This window comes from Neopsephotus bourkii, unplaced genomic scaffold, assembly GCF_033783945.1.
Source record: "Neopsephotus bourkii isolate Nb327-2 ecotype Australia unplaced genomic scaffold, CSIRO-AGI_Nbou_v1 NB_346, whole genome shotgun sequence".
NCBI classification, from domain to species: Eukaryota; Metazoa; Chordata; class Aves; order Psittaciformes; family Psittacidae; genus Neopsephotus; species Neopsephotus bourkii.
This window is the reverse complement of record NW_026900852.1, coordinates 559,063-578,492: the sequence shown is the minus strand read 5'-3', so window position 1 is coordinate 578,492 and position 19,430 is coordinate 559,063. Positions and strand designations below refer to the sequence as shown.

Sequence of the window (19,430 nt, the reverse complement as noted above, 5' to 3'; positions counted from 1 at the left end):
TTTCCTCTGTGAGTGGTAGCAACTTGCTGATTATTCCCAGGAAAGACTTCTTGAAGTAACCATGGAGGAGTGAAAGGTCATGGAGCAAGGGGGGGCACAACTTTCCCAACTGGATAATTAAAGAGCAAATTAAAAGTGGGCTAAGTTGGAGGTTGACTCGTGGCCATGCTTTGAAGATTAAAAGGGCTTTTTTCCTTTCAGCTGAAGGAGGTTGGGGTTGGGAAGAGGAGTTGCGGCTGCAGGAGCGCTTGGGCAGTGCTCTGAAGCTGCATTTGCTGTTTGCTTCCTGAGTTGTGAACAAGCTACCAGGATCACTGAACAGGAGGGTGGGTATCTGCGGTTTCACCCCCCTTTTGAGAAGCATTTAGTCGTGCAGCTAAAAGTTTCCAACCTGCTCCTCTCTTGAGGGCATGCAGGTGGTTTTTTAGGCATCTGAGCAAATGGCATTGAATGCAAGATGATATGAACGTGTTTTGTATAACCAAGTTTTGCCTTTAGAAAGTGAACTTTATGGCAATTCAGCTAAAGGATGGAACTTTCCATGTTCTTTGCACAGCCTGTAGCAAGAGCAGTCTGCTCTTTTCTGTAGAGAGATTTAACTTGTGCTTTTCAAGCTATTTGCAGTCACAAAAATGAGAGAGAAAACTAAAATAGGAGCATGCTAACAGCAAGATAATGCCAAAATAATACCCAAAAAAGACAAAATAGCTACTTCAGCAGATAACACCAGCAGATGTTTCAAGTCTAGATTTAGCATATGAATTTGCATATCTGTTCCATAGCATTGAACAGGTCAGAGCTGTTGGGCTGACAGTAGGGTTTCGCTGTGGCTAGAGCCTGTGAGCCACACCTAGGATGTGCTGCTGTGCTCTGATGTTTGAGACGTGAGGGGATTGAAGTCCTACATGTGAAGTCTTAACTGTAGAGTTCCAGTTTACAGCTTATTAGGTGTAGGGTTATTACATACTCGGGTTTATTAGGGTTTTTCCCTTGGCTGAGTTATTGCGTACTTGAGTTCAGATCATCATTTAAGCGCATGATCATAGGATCACAGACTGGTTTGGGTTGGAAGGGACTTTATAGATCATCTAGTTCCAACCTCTAGATATGTCTAAAAATTGGGGGGCAGGGAGCAATGATTTGAGCTTTAGGCTTTAATTACAGCATACCTGAAGCACCAGGAATGATGTAGGTGTCTGAGGTGGTTTATGGACACGGTGGATACAATCACAGGCCACAAGATGCACATTCCTTCGCCTTCATTTTTGAAGCTCTTTGATCTATGCCTGTGGAGTATGTACCTTTGGCTTCACTACTCTTTTGTTGTTGCTTTTCCTTGGAAATGATTTCTTATTTCTTGCCCAGAAATCAGCCATAGGTATTTTTAAAGGCACTTCCATCTGGTAATTACTTCTTTACGTAGAAGAACCATTGGTCTGCTTCAATGTACATCTCAGACCCTAAATCTGTCCTCTAAAGCATTGTATTCTCTAACTGGAAAAGTGGAATTCACTTGTGGACTGTCTCTAGGTATCCTTTCTGTGAGGATAGTGTGTTTTAAGGGGTTGAGTCACCTACAAGAGGTCTGTGCCTAGGACTGTGTGTCCCTCATTGAATTAAATAGTAAGTCAAAGCAATTTCAGTAATTCTTTGTGATGCAGGATTAGGGAAGAGAACAGATGTTTGTATATTAAAGCTTATCTTCTGGTGAGTGCTTTTCCAAAGAATTTCTAATTCAATGAGTTAATAAATGTTCCTATAAGAGCAAATGTAATGGCTTCATCTTTCTGCTGTTCTAAGTTGTGGGTGGAAGTGGATCTATTTATTCTGGTATGTGATGCTGTTTTATTTTTTGCTGTATTCTGTGAAGTGTATTCTGGAAGATGTTCATGGGAGGCTGCTGGATAAATTGAGTCTTTTCACTGATGTAAAAGGTTACACACTTGATATGGGTTTGGTACAAAGAATACTTAAATTAGGAGACAGCTACAAAAACCCCTGGCAGTGTTCAAGGCCAGGTTGGAGACAGGGGCTTGGAGCAAGCTGCCCTAGTGGGAGGTGTTCCTGCCTGTGGCAGGGGTTGGAACTGGATCAGCTTAAACTTCTTTCCAACCCAAACTGTTCCATGATTCTGTGAAATGGACAAATGAAGTTGTGACTTTCATTTAGCCATTATAAATGAAATGAGGCACCCCACACCTCATTCTCCCGATGGTACAGGATGTTCTTGCAGAGAAGATGGACAGCAGTGCTTTGAGGAGGTGCCTTTGCAACATCTGCATACTTGTGAGGCATCTGCTGTGCTGGAGCCAGCTGCTTTAAGATAAGCTGTGGAACAGAGAACCTCTTAACAGTTTCTCAGTGACTACATCAGACTTGTCTTTTTGGTGTGCGTGTTTCTTGTTATTACCTGCAATACGTGAAGGTTCAGAGCAGATATTTCATTACAGGTGTTTGTGGTCACAGTATCACATTTTGATCCTATGAGAGAATCATTGCATCCATCCCTACACACTCAGTGTTTTCAGTGCAGTGGAAATGGGTGACTTCAAGGAAGAATTCTGTCCTGACTCTGGGTGCTGCCCAGGTAGGGAGGTGGCCTCAGAGTGAATATTCAAACTCAGAACATTGCCTCTGTGATGACAGTTAGTTCACAGTGTGAGTCTGCCAGCAGGTGTTTGTAATTTGACTAGTGCACTCTGAAGTATTTGCTTCATCCTTAAACTGAACACTGTGTCTGAGAAGAATGCCCAAAATTGTATTTTCTCATAATCATCAGAAGTGAACTCCTCCAAGGAGTAACATCTTCAAGTGAGAGAAATCCTCCCATCAGTTTGAATTCCTGATACTAAGCAGGTAATCAAAATGATGACTGGCTCTGTAGGATCATCGTGACACCGTTTCCTGCACTGAAGTGGAGCAGGATAAATTGTCTGCTGTGATTTCACTTCCATCGATAAATTGCAGCGATACATGGAGCTTTTCATCTGCTCACTCCTGCCTGTTTTTCACACCACTGCAGACTTTGAAGGTGCACTGTAAAATATGCCACTATCTTGAAGCAGTAGTCACAAGAGTTATGTCTTGAATTAACATTCATCTCAAGTAGGGCATTGATTAAGCACCTTTCACTGCAAGGAAATGGAACCAACCAACGTGTGATCAGATCAGACTGTTGATCACATCAGGTTTTAGGTGAAGGCATCCGGATGAGGGGGTGGTTTATTTGAACTGAATTATTAAGTGTAAATACTTAAGTAGTCAGAAATAAATCTTCTGAGTGATGAAATTCTCTGCTCACCAGTGATGAATGTTGGAGCGATTAGTTTTAATGGTAAGGTAAATAGGCAAGGCTTGTTTAATGGGATACTTAAGTTCTGTTACTAGCTTTGAACTCAAGTATACTTTGAACTCTGATATTCAGGGCAAGCAGCATTTGAGTCCTGACGTGGTTTAGTGCAGCTATATAAGACAAGTTCTGGACACTGGAGTAAAAAGCAAATGGCTTATTTCTTCCAAAACCTTATGGATTTGTCTTGCCATTGGTCTCAGTCCTGTAGTTCCCTGTGAGCACATGAAATGCCTCAAATCTATAATAATTTCCAGCATATTCCTTAAAACTCTTGTAGATCAATAATCAGTCTGTGGAGTTGTGGTACAGCAGTCAATGTTTTATGGTTGTAAAACTAAAGATAGTCTTAAAACTTACAGTCTTTATAGTCTTAAAACTGAAGATCCAGTGATGCTTGCATTAAGGGTGTAAGTTTTCTCCATATTGAGCTAAGCTGGTGTTTCTCTTTGTGAAAACATTTGGAATTCGGCAGTAAAGAGCAAAGGAAAGAATCTACCAACTGGAAAAGGAGCAAGCAGAGGAAGAAACTTTTCAACACCTCTTTGCGGTGGAGCTTTAATGCTGGCACATAACGTGGTTTTCTCTACGCACACATTGCATAAAGTGATCAGTGGAGATAGTTGGCTTTCTTCCATGCATTCTTAGGAAGTGATGAATAAAGAGTATTGCACGTAATAAGTGTCAGCTTCCAATTAACTGGGCCCTATTCAGTGGTTGGTTCTTTGATGCAAGAGCAAGCACATGCCGACTTCTGATGTGCTGGTGATCCGCAGCTTTCAGGTCTTGACAATGAAGGAGAGCATAAAAACCTGTATGACAAAGTCCAAGCTTGTGTAAGCGGCCCCGCTGACCGGGGGGAGCTAGATGGTGCCAGAGACATGGCTTTGCTCCCAGATTTGGGCACAAAAGGTGTGTTTCAGGTAAAGTGAGCTCCTTGTGCTGTGCTCTTGGCTGGCTCTCAGTTGAGTAGAACCTGGTGGTTGGAGGCTAATTCCTGGTGGCCTATTCTAATTATTACTAGCAAGTACCATAGAATCCCCAACTGGTTTGAGTTGGAAGGGACCTTAAAGCTCATCGAGCTCCAACCCCTGCCACAGGCAGGGACCCCTTCCACTGGAGCAGCTTGCTCCAAGCCCCTGTGTCCAACCTGGCCTTGAACACTGCCAGGGATGGGGCAGCCACAGCTTCTCTGGGCACCCTGTGCCAGCGCCTCAGCACCCTCACAAGGAAGAGCTTTTGCCTAAGAGCTCATCTCAGTCTCCTCTCTGACAGGTTCAAGCCATTCCCCTTGGCCTGTCCCTACAGGCTCTTGTCCCAAGCCCCTCTCCAGGTTTGCCCCTTTAGGCACTGGAGCTGTTCTAAGGTCTCCCCTTAAGGAGCCTTCTCCAGGCTCAGTTGTATAAGTGGGAGTGTCCCATTAATAGTGCAGTTGCACAGTGTATTTGGAGAGGTGATTACTTACCTTGTGGAACAAGGGGTTTGTGTACAAACTTGATGGCAAACTTAGTGTGGGGGCTGTGATGTAATGAATGATAAAGCGATGCTTGGGAGTGTAGGACAGCCTTAAGCCAGTGCTGTTCTGTAGAGAGAGGGGTAACTCAGGGAAAGAAGATGTACAGGGATTCATTTCCTCTGTTGTTTCAATACTCTCAGTTCTACTCCTGTGTCCTTTTCCATCTCACTTTGCTCTGCAGCCTCAACATCCCTGTTACACAGCATTTTCCATTAGGGAAGTGAATGTGCCCGGCACAAGTTACATAGTGTATTTTCAGTTCTCAGCGAGGTTGTGGATTGCTAAAGCTTCTCTTACGGAACAGAGCTTTGAGATCTGGGACCTCTTCAAAACTGCCTAATAGCTGCTAAAAATACTTCCACGCAAGTTGCACAACGGAGGCTTATGGAAATGGAGCCTGATGGAGAAAAATCCCCATCCTGAGTACAGCACTGGAGTCAGGCATGTAAATATTTATGCAGCGTGAATTTGGGGGGGGGCCCAGCTGGGTTTTCTGCCTGTAGCACTGTAGGTTGTGTAAAAGGCTTGGACCTCCTCCTTGAGATGATGTGTGCGCTCCGCTGTTAACGCAGGGGCTGACTGTCCCTTTGCTTACTTGTTGTAACTGAGAGGCTGTAGTAACAGTTTGTGACCGTGTGGTGTCTTCCTGCAGTTGAGGAGTTGTGTAACGCACAGAGATTGTGATTGGGCACAGGACAGTTATACAATGGAGCGAGCCCAACCAGCTTATAAAAATCCTCCTTCGCTATGTCTGCATCCTTTCAGGCTGCAGCTTGCAGCTCGCGTCTTGCACTCGGCATAGGCTGCGAGGAAAGAGGTGGAGGAATTGCCTGGCACGGGCTCTGGAAGTCGGTGCAGGTTTTGGAGGTAAGACCTGCTTTCAATTCAGATGTTAATGGGATGATCACAAAGATTCAACTGCTTTAGTGCGGGCATTATAAAGTAAGGAACCTTAAACCTGCCAGACTCGGGGTTGTAATAAGTTTCACTGTCTTAAAGGTTTGAGGACTTCTCATCGTAAAATGAGAGACTCAGAAGCATTTACCCTTTTTCCTAAAAGTTCCTAAATTTCATTAGGAAACAGCTTCCCAAACTTTTAACTTTCTTGAATTTTTAAAATGGGAGAATTATATCAAAGGTTTGTGTAGTAAAAAAGATCTAAAGAATGCTTGACCCCAGAAGTACAGCATCTTGGTTAGTCTTTGAAAGCTGCTTGAATTATAGGATAGAGTAGTTATAGATTCCACATCTTTTATTAAGTTCTGTTAAATGGAAGTGAAATATTTGGTTAAAGCCAAGCCGAATAGGTCAACTCAGTGTAGAGTTTTTGAGTGTGTAATCAGTTACTGGTTTTATATTGCTGACTGGACTAGAATCCCTCTCTTTCAGCAAGGAGTATCTGTTTCAAAAGCCTTTGGAAAGGAGCTTCGTATTCAGAGTGGAAAAAGTTGGCACATTCCCCTGATTTGCTTAATAAATGGAATTTTTCCTAGATGAGTCTCTAACTTCACCTTTGTTTTAATGTGATTAAGGTCTTGGAAAGAAAAGAAAAAGTAGCTTTCATCAAAGTGCCAAGTACAAGTACAAAGAAAGCTGAGAAAGGAACCAGTGTGTGCTCAGGTTGCTTTTGGAATGCTGTGAAGGAGCTTAGTGAACTGTGTATTAATATCCATAATGATGTGGAGGTAGCTGAATTCTGAGGTTATTAATGCTCCACAGGGGGACCAAGAGGACTGTATTATAAGTCAGATGAATGTGTGCCATAAACAGTGAGAGAGGTGGTGCTGCAAGTAAGACTATAAAGTAGTGATGAGTTTGATAAAGAACAGTGATCCACTATTTCATCTTTATTTACTGTGAGCATCATTGCTACCTAGAGAGCACTGCAGATGTCATTTGATATCAGTCACTTCATGTCAAGCTGTGAAAGCGTTATCTCCTACGTCTTGCTTCTGTGAAACATTATCTTATGACTTCTGTATAGTTCCTCCTTGGTCCTTCATTAGGACTCTGTTAATACAGACCATCAAACACGCTGGTTGGATCTCATGCGAAGGGTAGTGCATGTGCTGCCCAGAAATTGGGTGAAACTTGCCTATTGGAACAATAAAATGAGAGGAACAGGGTGAAAGATGAGTGTGGAACAGCTTGACCAATGTTTTTGGCCAAAATCACCTTGAGCTTGACCTGTACTTACTGGGAATACTCATATTTCAGATATTTGTGTTTCGAATCACAGCCTAAATGAGCTCTGATGAAATAACTTGAGGAGTTTGAAAGCTGTGAGATGCTTTGTTAAACGTCTCGGTTGGATTTAAGTCTCTCCTCAACAAGCTCATTCACACAAGGAAGTTAATGAGATTTAGCTAATGTGCTTTAAATCAACAGAAGGTTGGAGCTCGGCATAACTTTCCTGGGTGTCTTTGTACAGACATGCCCTAATAACGTTGGTCAGTTGTTAAGACATTCTATATTGGATAGCAGTCAAAATACCAACTACTTAAAAATTCATTAGTGCCTACAAAGAAAGAAACCGTTTGTGCTTTGAAGACCTACTTTGAAGTGAGGGGAGAAACTAAGGACTGAAACTTCTTAAAGTGCCCATCAGCTCTTGTGTTTTAGAACTGAAATGTGAGGTGGCTTGAGCAGGTTTAGCAGTACTTCATTTCTACAGCAGGTAAAGGGCGGTGGTGTCTGTCTGCGTAGTGTTGTGTTAGGAATTTGAAGCGTAATGCTCTGCTTTAAGTGGGGATATAGTTGGGTTTGAGGGAAATAGAATCCTAGAATGGTTTGGGTTGGAAAGGACCTTAAGATCATCCACTTCCAACCCCCTGCATTTCGGTGCAGTTTCATTTCATGGCTGCAAGAGACACCTAGTAAAGACAAGCCACGAGTATTTTTTGGACCAGAGAGGCTCAGTTTCCAAATAGCCCGAGGAAAAGCTCTACTTAGGACTAAAGGGGGAAGATGGTTTCTACATGTAGCAACAGAAGATTCCACACGGGTGCTGTGCAGTGTTTTGCATGTCTGTAAGATGATGAAAACCCCCTTGGAAGGTTCAGAAGATGCCCTTTGGGCACATGTATGTATCTGAGCAGTGTGGAGCTGAGGACCTTGTGGGCACTGTATCAGAGTACCCATCTGGAGATGTAAGAACTTGTGAAGCAATTGAACTTGTGGTTCTAGACAGCACTTTGGTTGCATCATGTTAAGTACTTGTTGGCTTGCTTATGAGGTACTTGTTGAATGCTTAGAAATGGGGAGGACCTTTTTGCTTTGTAGGAAACCATCAAGCAACTTTCTGTAGAGCTTTGAGTAGTAAAGTTGCTACTGTTTTGATTGCTTGTGATTTGGTCATTATTAGTGTAAATCCCCATGATAATGTATTATTTGCTTTTGAGCAGCTTCTCAGAAATACATTTTTCAGGTTTCTTGTATTTTAGAACTAAGGCAGAAGCTCTTCCCTGTGAGGGTGCTGAGGCGCTGGCACAGGGTGCCCAGAGAAGCTGTGGCTGCCCCATCCCTGGCAGTGTTCAAGGCCAGGTTGGACACAGGGGCTTGGAGCAAGCTGCTCCAGTGGAAGGGGTCCCTGCCTGTGGCAGGGTTTGGAGCTGGAGGAGCTTTAAGGTCCCTTCCAACCCAAACCTTTCTATGGTTCTATGTCCCTAGTGCTGTAGGAGCAGTATTAGCTGCTTGGCCTAAAGGCACTTTTTAAACACTAAACAAAGTAAATGGGGTGCATTTATTTCTGCCTTAAATTCTTCATTGCTGTCTAGTGTTACAGGAACTGACCATTTACCTTTAGCCACAGTCTGCAGCGCAGTGGTTCCAGAAAGAGCTCTGGCGTGCTCACAGTATTGGGTACTGAGGAAATGGAGTGGGTTTTAAAACTGGCTTTATCTTCTGCTCAGACTTGGTGTGCTGTAATGATAAAACACGCTGATGTGCAGGGGGTCCTTTCCACGTCTCTCACCAAAACCACAATCTTGGATGTAGGGGATGCCTTAATTTGTGTTTGAACACATCACGTGCCTGGATTTGAGATGCCAGACACTTGAAACTGCTCCTGGAGGTGTGGGAACTCCAGATGTGCTGCTCCAGTTGAGGCTCTTCGCCTCAATTGTTTTGAGCTTATTTAAAGTGTAAAACCGACCTTGGCTGGTGCTGGGTTGGACAGCTTCTGGCTGAGCATCACCTCTGCTGGAAGGAGAAAGTCATCGTTATTCACACGAGCCTGACACCTCGTTCCAGACAATGCACTGCAGATTGTAATTAAGCTGTCACTTTAACTTGGTTCTGATCTCCTCACTGTATGCATCTGAGCTCTCTTGGCTCTTCAGCCATCTGTAAAAGCCAAAAAGGTCCCAGGTTGGATCTGACCTGGTTCCTTCCTCGGGGCAGTGCGACATGTGCTGACCAGGAGCCGTACCTCTGTTAGTGCTCCTGGGAGCTCTTCCACCCCTGTGCTCTAAAGAATGTTCTCTTTCCATTGCCAGCTCGTTTTAGAACCACGCCTCTGGTGCTTCCTTTATGAATATTTCCCTTGCACAGCAGTGTAAGGCCACCAAATGTTTAACCTACATTCCTGATTTTCCACAGTTGAGGTGCAGAGGAATGCACCTACTGAGGTAATTCTGTTGAAACTTCTACTATGCTAAGAGATAGGAGGGAATACACTTGCCTTTCAGACTAGCTAGGATTCTCCTTTGTAGGGGGTCTGCAAGAAACCTGGAGAGGGGCTTTGGACAAGGGCCTGTAGGGACAGGACAAGGGGGATGGGTTTAACCTGACAGAGGGGAGACTGAGATGAGCTCTTAGGCAGAAGCTCCTCCCTGTGAGGGTGATGGGACACCAGCTCTGGTGCTGCCAGTCTGATGACACCTAAGAAACTGTGGGCTCTTCTAATGGATGCTAAAACCCCCCAAACAAACAGAAAGGCCCCAACATGCTTTTTCCCCAAGCATGTTGTCTGGAGGTCACATTGGTTTTGTTTTTCCCAGTCTTTGCGTTGCCAAGCACGGAATTCAAGCATTAAAGGCCCTCAACCATAGCATTGTAGAGACGATGCCGTTACAGGAAATCTGACTTTTATTGGGTTTTTATATGCCTTTTGTAGTTATTACTGGGTGTTCTCAGGCTCATATGAAAGAAGCAGGGAACGTTTGCAGTGTGGCTCAGCCAAAATCTATATCAAGTGATGCTGCTTTTAAAGAAAACAACGCCTCCAAGGGAGAAGATGTGCATACTACAGTTGGCTTTAATGGGGTTCATGGTCCATTTTTCCTTCCCATGTTAATAAGCTCTTTATGTTTATTTTATGTCCTGCCCAAGTTAACTCTTGAATCTAGTAAGAGGTGAGTTTTCCAAGTATCTTTTAGACTGATTTGCATGCACTTTGGTACCTTGCGAAACAGAAGCTTTTCATCCAGCCTGCCTTGGTATATAGGCAGGTTTCTCTATATGAAATCTTTGTTGTATATTCCAGAGTATACAACAGGTTTTTGTTTGTGGTAGAGGTTCTAGAGCAATGAGTTGAAGGCAGAAACTACAGCAAGAAAAAGAAAGGTACATTTAATCAGTTTTACTTGTACAACTCTGTGATGGTTCCTATCCCTTTTTCTTGCAGTGAACTTTGAAATGCATGGGAGCTTGCTTAAACAAAATTGGTGAAAGAGGGAATGGGGTGTTAGGAGTCAGGAAAAGGCAAAGTGTGAGAAGCACCGTATTGTCAAACCAGGCACTGCAGTGCCTTTGTGTCCTGTCCTGATGGTACCAGATCTGTGTGTGTGGAGTAAAGGCAAAGGTGTCGAGGTGCAAAGCTTTCCCTGGCTACAAGGGCTTTCCGCTGGTGAACTTGTACCTGGACTATCCCCTGCAGTAGGCTGCTTGTCTTGATGCTCATCTTATCTAAGCCCTTGTACACCCATGTCAGCGTTTGGCCTTCCTGGGTTAATCATGTATGAGCAGCGAAGATAATTTGGTCTAGAAAAAGATGGATGTTAATCAGTGTCTTCGTGGAAATTTCACTTGTAGCCTTTCTGTTTGATCCAGGGCAGCTGATAATGCATTGTGCTGGGTGCACCTAGCTGATGCTGGATGAGGTTTATCTCTGTTTTCCATTACTTTACAGCTTTTGATCAGTTGGATTTGTTAGGGGAGGCAATAAAATGTCAGTCACCTCCTTTAGCTATGTTCAGTGGGTAAGAGCTTTGATAAAGAAGCATGATACCTTTCAGATACCCTGATCTGCTGCTGCCTAAGGATTTCTGGTTCAATTTGATTGCAGCATAAAAGTCTTCTGAAAATCTCAGCATCTGTTCCATTAATGCTAGGAAATTTTGGAAGGTTGTTCTCCTTGTTTTCCCTGAATCCCTTCCCCTGACACGTGTTTGTTGTTAGTGTGCAGGTACATGTGTGGACACAAAACACCTTCCCTCTTTCTAGGAAAAGCAGCTGATGAGGCTGGTTTTACCGGTTAATTTGAAGTTGCTTCTTTATCACCATTCAGGAGCCCTCATCCAAACAATGTCATTGTAGGTGTTGTGTTCCAGCACTCAAGAATTAATCCAAAGCACAGCTTTCGTGTGTCCTCTCCTCCTGTACTTCTCAAGACCAATTCCCAAGGAAGGATCCCATCTTCTTTGAGAAGATAGCAGTCTTAGTGTTGTGCAATGCGAAGCGAAATAGGATTATGTGGTCTTTTCTTTTGCATCAGTGGAGATGTTAGTTAATGCTAACTAAGAAGCTTATCATGCCAGAAAACCTTAAAGCAGCTCTCCTTGATGGCAGGTTTCCTGCTGGTGTAACTCTCTCAGTGGTGGTTTATTGGCATGGCTGCATTTGTTAGGGAGGTGTAGTTGTGCCTTGTACCTTTTCCCTTTTCCTTTCCAATGAGAGATGATAAAGCTGCCAGACCAAACCACGCCTGTCTCCATCACTGATTTTCTTGGAGAATAAAACCTGTCTCCGTTGACAGAAGAAGGCAAATGCTTTTCTTTTCTGTTTTTTCATGTGTGCTTCAACAAAATCCTTCACCCTTTACAATAGAAGCAAACAAACCCCCTCCAAAAACCCCACCCCAGACACCCCTCCTGCCTCCAAACCTTGACCTGGTACCTGCCTCTTGCCTCTAACCTGCTCATATCACTCCCAGGCCTGCCTAGGCAGCCTGGAGAGGAAGGTTCCTAAAGGGATTTGAGGTGGAAGCAGACAAACTAATTTAACATTGCTCTTCATGTCTGGAGATTGGCGCTTATGATGAGAAGTCGGTGGTTACTGGAGAAATGGGGATGCCTTTTTCTTTCAGGTGAGCACTCAAACTGGTTTGCTCCTTCAGTCTTAAGTGAGAAATAGCTGATTATGCTCTTAATATTTAGGAAACAAGGCTTAATGAAACCCTTATTTGAAGGCAGTACTTTGCATTCCATTTGGGTTTAGTTAGGAGTGCTCAAGGGTATCTCAGTGCCCAAGTGCTGTTTCTTAGGTCCAGCTGTTTTCTCTTGAAAAGTGAGATTGCTTTGAAAGATGAATCTCTCTTTAACCTGAAAGAACCAGAATTTTTTAGCAAATGGGCAACTAACAGCTATGAAGAGGTTCTGAAGCATCAGTACTTGGTAGTTTCTCACCCAGTACCCTGGCTGAAGGATCTTTGTCTGGTTTTGTTTTACTGCCGTTCCAGTTGACATCGAGTCTTGTTTTATTGCCATTCCAGTTGACATCCAAACTCCTGAGCCACGTTTTGGAAGAGAAGCTTAAGAAAGAAACCAAACCCCGCTTTTTGGGGTTTCTGATACCTACATAACTGTGTTTTTTGAATGTTCCTTAGTGGCATTTCCACCTCTAGCAGTCACAGAACAGTTTGGGTTAGAAGGAATCTTAAGATCGTCCAGTTCCATGGGACACCTTCCACTGGAGCAGCTTGCTCCAAGCCATGTCCAACCTGGCCTTGAACACTGCCAGGGGTGGGGCAGCCACAGCTTCTCCATTCAACCCATTCCAGTGTCCCATCACCCTAAGAGCACATCTCAGTCTCCCCTCTGGCAGGTTAAAGCCATTCCCCTTGGCCTGTCCCTGCAGGCCCTGATGAAGAGTTTAAAATACCATTATCTTGCTATGAGTTAGAAAAGGCCATTCTTAGGGTTCTGTCATGTACTTTCCTCTGTACCAGAACTTGTTTTCACCTCAGCCATCTGCACTGTGCTTTCTTCTTTGAAGCCCAGGAACCACAGACTGCAAACTGGGTTTGCTGCAAGCTTTTCTGTGCTGTCCTGTGGGAAACTGAGGTTCAAATCCCTTCATTCATGCTCCTTAGTGCTGGAAATGGCACAAGTGTAGGTGACCTTGGACTGGCATGTACAAGTTAAGGAGGAGATGTGGGGACTGTGATGTAATGACCCACTTGGGAAAAGCAAAGAACCAGTAAACTGTATGATCTTCCCTGTTCCTGTGCCAAAATAGAAGTGCTGCTAATTACATAGTACTAAATACACAGTTTTATCCTGAAGCAGTTGCTTCAGCATCACCAGGCAGATGACTTTGAGCATCCCTCATGCCACTGAGCTAAGTTCAGGTGAGGGTGTTCCTCTCTGAAATACTGCACTCAGCTGTGCTTCACTGTCCCTTTAGTCTAAGCTTCCTGGAAGCTTTTGACTTCAAAAGGGGTTGTTTGAAAAGGAAGGGTTTAGTTACACAGAGGTAGACTTGAGTAAGTCTACACATTTACACTCTTTGACAGCACAAGTAATGTTTTCAATGGATGTTCGATAGCAAACTGTCCTCTGTTGCTGCATAGCTGGGGTACAGGAGTGCTTTCTTCCCCAAAAATGCCATGGAAATAACTGTGATATTAAAACAAGATCAAGGCTTCAACATAATTGAACACCACAAGAGAAGACTGAGGGAATAATCAGCACATTCCCATCCTGAAAGAACCTTAAAATGCCATCAACTTTAAATGCTCATCTGTTAATGATCAAATCAAAAAGGAATGATAAGAGTTGGTGAGTCATGAGTGTGAAAGGGACCCAGGGCTGCAGGGCACAAGTCTTTGTACATATATCTTGGGTGATGAAATAAAAATGAATTTCTCTCTTCAATTCCAGGTGCCATTGATGCTAATGATACTTAAAAGAGCAACTCCGATGCCCCAGCTGGATTACTGAGCATTTCAGAGATACCTGGACGTGCTGCTGTGGGAATAAGGAATTGTCCTTAGTCCTTGGCCCCTCACCCCAGAGCATCCCCTTGGGGGCTGTATGCAAGTCCTTGACGTTCTGGAAACGATGGGGATTGGTAAGAATACCACTTCAAAATCAGTGGAGGCAGGAGGCTCGACAGAAGGCAAATATGAGGATGAAACTAAACATCCCACCTTTTTCACCCTGCCTGTAAGTAACACATCCAGGTACTGCATGGTCGAGCTCAGTGCGAACGGGTTAATAATGCTTTGCTCTAATTGTGTTGTGCAAAGTGTTCATTTCCACCTGTAGTTACTGAAACCTCCTTTGCCACTTGTTGTTTATCTATAAACATGGCCAATTATGGTGTCTGTGGTTATTTCATACGTGTGCTCTAAAGCAGTGCTGGTCACAGGACGTGCAACACCCCAGGCAGCTCCTCATGAGAACAGTTAGAATCGTGGCATGGTTTGGGTTGGAAGGGACTTTAAAGCTCATCCAGTTCCAACCCCTGCCATGGGGAGGGACACCTTCCACTAGAGCAGCTTGCTCCAAGCGCCTGTGTCCAACCTGGCCTTGAACATCCCATGTCCAAAGCTCCTCTCCAGCTTTCCTGCAGCCCCTTTAGGCACTGGAGCTGCTCTAAGGTCTCCCCTTGAGGAGCCTTCTCTTCTCCAGGCTGACCCAGCCCAGCTCTCTCAGCCTGGCTCCAGAGCAGAGCTGCTCCAGCCCTCGCAGCAGCTCCGTGGCCTCCTCTGGCCTCGCTCCAACAGCTCCACGTCCCTCTTGTGCTGCTGCCCCAGAGCTGGATCAGGGCTGCAGGGGGGGTCTCCCCTTCACACAGCAGAGGGGCAGGATCCCCTCCCTGAGCTGCTGCTCACACTCTGGGGATGCAGCCCAGCACATGGGGAGGTTCTGGGCTCAAGCACACAAAACCCCCAGCCTGTGTTTGTGCTGGGGATTGCCCTGACCCTGTGGCAGGACTTTGCACTTGGTCTTGGTTGAACTTCATAACATTTCCATGATCCCACCTCTCCAGCCTGTCCAGGTCCTTCTGGATCTCATCCCTTCCCTCCAGTGTGTCACCCAAACCACACAGCTCAGTGTCATTGGCAAACTTGCTGAGCGTGCTCAGTCCCATGTCCATGTCACTCACAAAGATATTAAATGGCTCCAGTCCCAACACCATCTCCTGAAGAACACCATTCATCATTGATTTCCACTTTGACATCAAGCCATCGACTGCAGCTCTTTGAGTGTGACCATCAGCCGATTCCTTATCCGCCAAGTGGTGCATCCATCAAGTCCATGTCTCTTCAGTTTAGAGACAAGGATATTGTGAAGCACAGTGTCATCAAATTCCTTGCAGAAATCCAGGTAGATGGCATCAGTCGTTCTTCCCTCATCCACCAATGCTGTAGCCCTGTCCCACTGTTGACTGTCTACTGCAGAAGGCACCAGCCCCTGGTTATGTCCTGATTTGTTTGACTAAGAGGAGGAGGCAACAAATATTTGCTGTCTTTTTCTTTCAGGTTTTCTGTTGTATCATTCTCTTGTGCACATCTGCCTCTTAAGAACTCTTCCCATCAGTCTCCTGATGGTTTCTTCCCACCCTCAGTGGACACTGTCCAGGCTTTGAGGAGCTGTATGTGATGCCTGTCTATAGCATGTCTAGGAATATAAATGATTGCTTGCCATGCTTGTAATGGTTTATGAGAAGATGTCAAGTACCAGGATTCCAAGCAGAATGTTCATTTGAAGATCTTGTGTTTCTTTTTCCTGTTGTTTTATTTCCAAGGTGGTGATAAATGGTGGAGCAACATCCAGTGGTGACCAGGATACAGAAGACACCGAGCTGATGGCCATCTATACTACAGAAAATGGCATAGCAGAGAAGGTACGTAGTGCTTTCCTTCTAGGTGAGAACTCATTCTTGCTTTCTCGGTTCTCTTATTTGTCCACACTGGTTTTACTGGGCTAAGAGATTTCCTTTCTCCCATCAGCCATGCTGACTTGCAGATTCAGATCAGGCCTGGGGGAGTTGTGTCCTTGTGACTCTCCCAGTCACACATTTTGGTTGCAGAACACAGGGAGTGACTCAGCAGATGTTAGAAGCACTTTGACCTGGCACCAAAATCTGTAATAGGCAGTTTTCTGATTTCATTTCCATTGGCCTTTTGCATGATTTCTGTGGTAAGGTCATTCTGTGCTGTTCTTCAGGCCTTAACTACTTCTGCATTTAGTCAAGGAAACTGGTAGTATTGAGCACCTTCAGAAGCAGAAGCTTTCTCATTCTCTTTCCTCCAAGCTCCAACCTCATAAACTTAAGTTTTCTAGTCATCTTTCCAAGTTATTATCATAGAGTGGCACCTTTATGAATGAATTTCAGGTCATTCCTAAAAACCCTGGAACATTTTTCCTTAAGATATTGATGGTTGTATCTTAGATTATTCAGGATCAACAACGCAGTTGAGGCCTCAAAGGGAACTGGAGTTGTTTAGTCTGAAGAAGAGAAGGCTGAAGAGGGACCATAACCATCCCTACAGCTGCCTGACAGCAGGATGTAGTGAGGTGGGTCAGGCTGTGCTCCCAAGGAACAAGGGATGGGACAAGAGGAACTGACCTCAAGCTGCACCAGGGCAGGTTTAGATGGAGCTGAGGAACAATTCCTGCCCCAAAGGGTGCTCAGGCATTGGAACAGGCTGCCCAGGGCAGGGCTGCAGTCACCGTCCCTGCAAGTGTTCACACATCCTCAGTGCCATGGGTTAGTGGTGGCCTTGGCAGTGCTGGGAATGGTTGGACTGGATGAGCTTAAAGCTCTTTTCCAACGTGGCTGATTACATGATTCAATGCAGTTGTGATTTTTCCAGGTTTTTTCTCAATTCCATCATTCCCTATGCCTGTTCAATAACATCCTTCCAAGTAGCTATGGTGTGAATCTGAACTGCTGTTTAAATTAAGAGGATTACAGTAAATCTGAACCTCACCTTTTTGTATCTGCTTGGCTTTGTGGTTAAGCCTTATCTCCAAAAAGCCTCAACTTGACCAAATTGTATTTGCAAAGAACGTTAGGAATGCCACAGTGTGCTTTCACGCACGGTTAGGGATGGTCTGCCTGTATGCCTCAAGTACTCCCTGCTACCACCTTGATCATGCTGATATTCTCATGAGCCCATTTTGGCAACTGCCTACCTGCAGTGTCTGTGGTGGCTGCTCCTTGGAGCATGCTCAGACTAGCGTGGAGAGAAACAATCTGATAAAAAGCCTTGAGCAAAAGGTGCTTGAATGGAGTTGTGCAACCAAGATAAGCGATCTCTAGACGTTGAAGCATGTCTTCATGGCCTGTTTTTACCATGTTTCTTTCCCTTCCACTTGATCCATGTGATCAGAACGGTAAATGACTGTTGATAATTCACCTTAAAGAGACCACGAGCTTTTAATCAACCAAATCTGCTTGAGTGTGGCTGTGCTGTGCTGTGGCTTGAGCTTTGCTGTGGCTTATAATGAATGAACAGTGAAAGCCGGGGCTGCAGCAGTTGAAGCCTCATCTATTAAGATAATATTTCTGGTAATCTGGGCAAACCTCCTGCTTTTCACTTCAAATAAGTGTGTGCGTGAAGCATCTTCGTGGCTTTCCATCCCTCTCGAGAGATCATTCACCAGAAAGGCAAATGGAAGACCTTGATTAAAAAGCCTGTAACAAAGAGGAATGTATTGAATTGCTGGAGGATGCCCAGTGCTTACATTGACTCACAAACAGATGCTCCCCCTGTTTATACTTATTCTGTGCTTTTTATTCCTTTTTGTGTTGTCCCACCCTTGGCCAGTTAAAAAGAATTAGTCTCTGATTGGTATCTCCCTCAAGAAGGTGCAGTTTGTTCCCAGCAGTTCCTTATGGCATACTTGGCAAGTACCAGCAGTACATTAAACCAGCAGGCACATGCTTAAGATATGAGAGGGCCAATGACTACCCAGTGACTTACCCACAGCAGTGAGAGCCAGACCTCACCTGAGCTCTCCAATTCCTCACTGTTTGGTCTTGGTCTCTTTCATGTTAGCTCCCTTTAGCCATTATCTGTGTTCAAGGCCAGGTTGGATGGGGCTTGGAGCAAGCTGCTCTAGTGGAAGGTGTCCCTGCCCGTGGCATTGGGTTGGAACTGGGTAAGCTTAGAGGTCCCTTCCAACCCAAACCAGTCTGGGATTCTGTGATTTTCAGGGCTGTTCCCATCCAGTCTCTGACCAGCCTGGCGTTGTGCTTGGGATGCATGAGGATATGCAGGTGTACAAGATGCGTGCAGGTTGCTCAGTGCTCGCCTTCCAGTAGGAGGTGAAGCTCTAAAACTCAAGTTCCTGATTCTTTAGCTTTGTCAGTGTTTCAGATCAGGAGAGTGTCATTCCTTCCTTGACTGCAGGAAGACAGACATCAGTGCTGCAAGTTGGCAAGATGAGTTGTGCAGTGAACCGTTTCCTTGCTCCTCCATTTAGGACTTGCACCTTATTTAAACTCACCTTGGTGAGGAGCTTGCTCAGTGCTTGGTGCTGTTTGAAAGTGTTTTCTGATATTAGTTTTGTTGTATTTTGCTTTTCCACTGTGATACCCTCAACCTTTCCATAGTGATGCGGTCACTTGCACTCCCTGAATTGGAATGAACCCAATGGCATTTGTTTTACTAACAGAAACCTGAGATAAGAAGGAAATGCCCTGGCTCAGTTTGGCTTCCGTGACCTTGGAGAAGATAAACCAAAGGGAGATTATCTAAGCACAATCTGTGGATGGGTTGTGATTTTTGAAGCAGGAAAGACCTCTTGAGGCAAAGTCACAAGCCTGGCCAAGTTCCCCATTTTTGTGTAAGGCTGCTTCACAGGAGGTTGTTATGTTCTAGTGTGGATTAGGTCAGGACAGTAGTTATATAAGGTATTTTTTGGGTTAGTTAAGCTGAAATGATGCTTCCTTCTGCTTCTGGTGGTAGTGTTGAAGCTTTGGAGCATTGTGTTCTCATCCTCAGGAATTTCCAAACCGGAGAGTTGGAACGAAATGATTCCACTTAGTTGTGAAGAAGGAACGATTGAGCTCAGTCCTGGTTTAATGGAGAAGCTGCAGGGATTCTGCTGCATGTATATGTGTGGTCAGTTGTCTCTTAGCTCCCTGCAAACGAGGGCACATGCTAGGCCAGAATGTGGTCTCACTTAAATTCCTGTAGGTTTGGAGGAAGTCCTCTTGGCTAATAGGAATAGGCCATGGGTGTATTTAGTTATAATGAACAGTGTTTTCCTCACTGCTTCAATGCGGGTTGGAAGCAAAACTAATAAATCCTGTGGCTCAAAAAGGTTAACCAGGGCTGGAATTGAGTAAGAATGAAGTGGGGAAGCAATTACTGGAATGAGGAAC

At 44.6% G+C, this 19,430-nt stretch overlaps 1 protein-coding gene and 1 long non-coding RNA gene across 3 annotated transcripts in view; both read left to right on the top strand.

Annotated features, from left to right (window-relative positions):
- The window catches only part of SLC23A2 (solute carrier family 23 member 2), a 57,348-nt gene that overhangs the window by 9,221 nt on the left and 28,697 nt on the right, over positions 1-19,430 (top strand). Inside the window, exons 2-4 of one of the 2 annotated variants that reach the window (XM_061348198.1) lie at positions 11,310-11,398; positions 13,967-14,251; positions 15,840-15,938. In XM_061348198.1, the coding sequence (XP_061204182.1) occupies positions 14,120-14,251; positions 15,840-15,938 (231 nt within the window). In that variant the 5' untranslated portion in view covers positions 11,310-11,398; positions 13,967-14,119. The remainder of the gene's footprint in view (positions 1-11,309; positions 11,399-13,966; positions 14,252-15,839; positions 15,939-19,430) is intronic. The other variant, XM_061348199.1, reaches the window with a different exon arrangement.
- Positions 2,613-4,030, top strand: LOC133209531 (uncharacterized). Its single transcript, XR_009724680.1, has 2 exons — positions 2,613-3,669; positions 3,712-4,030. It is a non-coding gene; the product is annotated as an uncharacterized LOC133209531 (long non-coding RNA).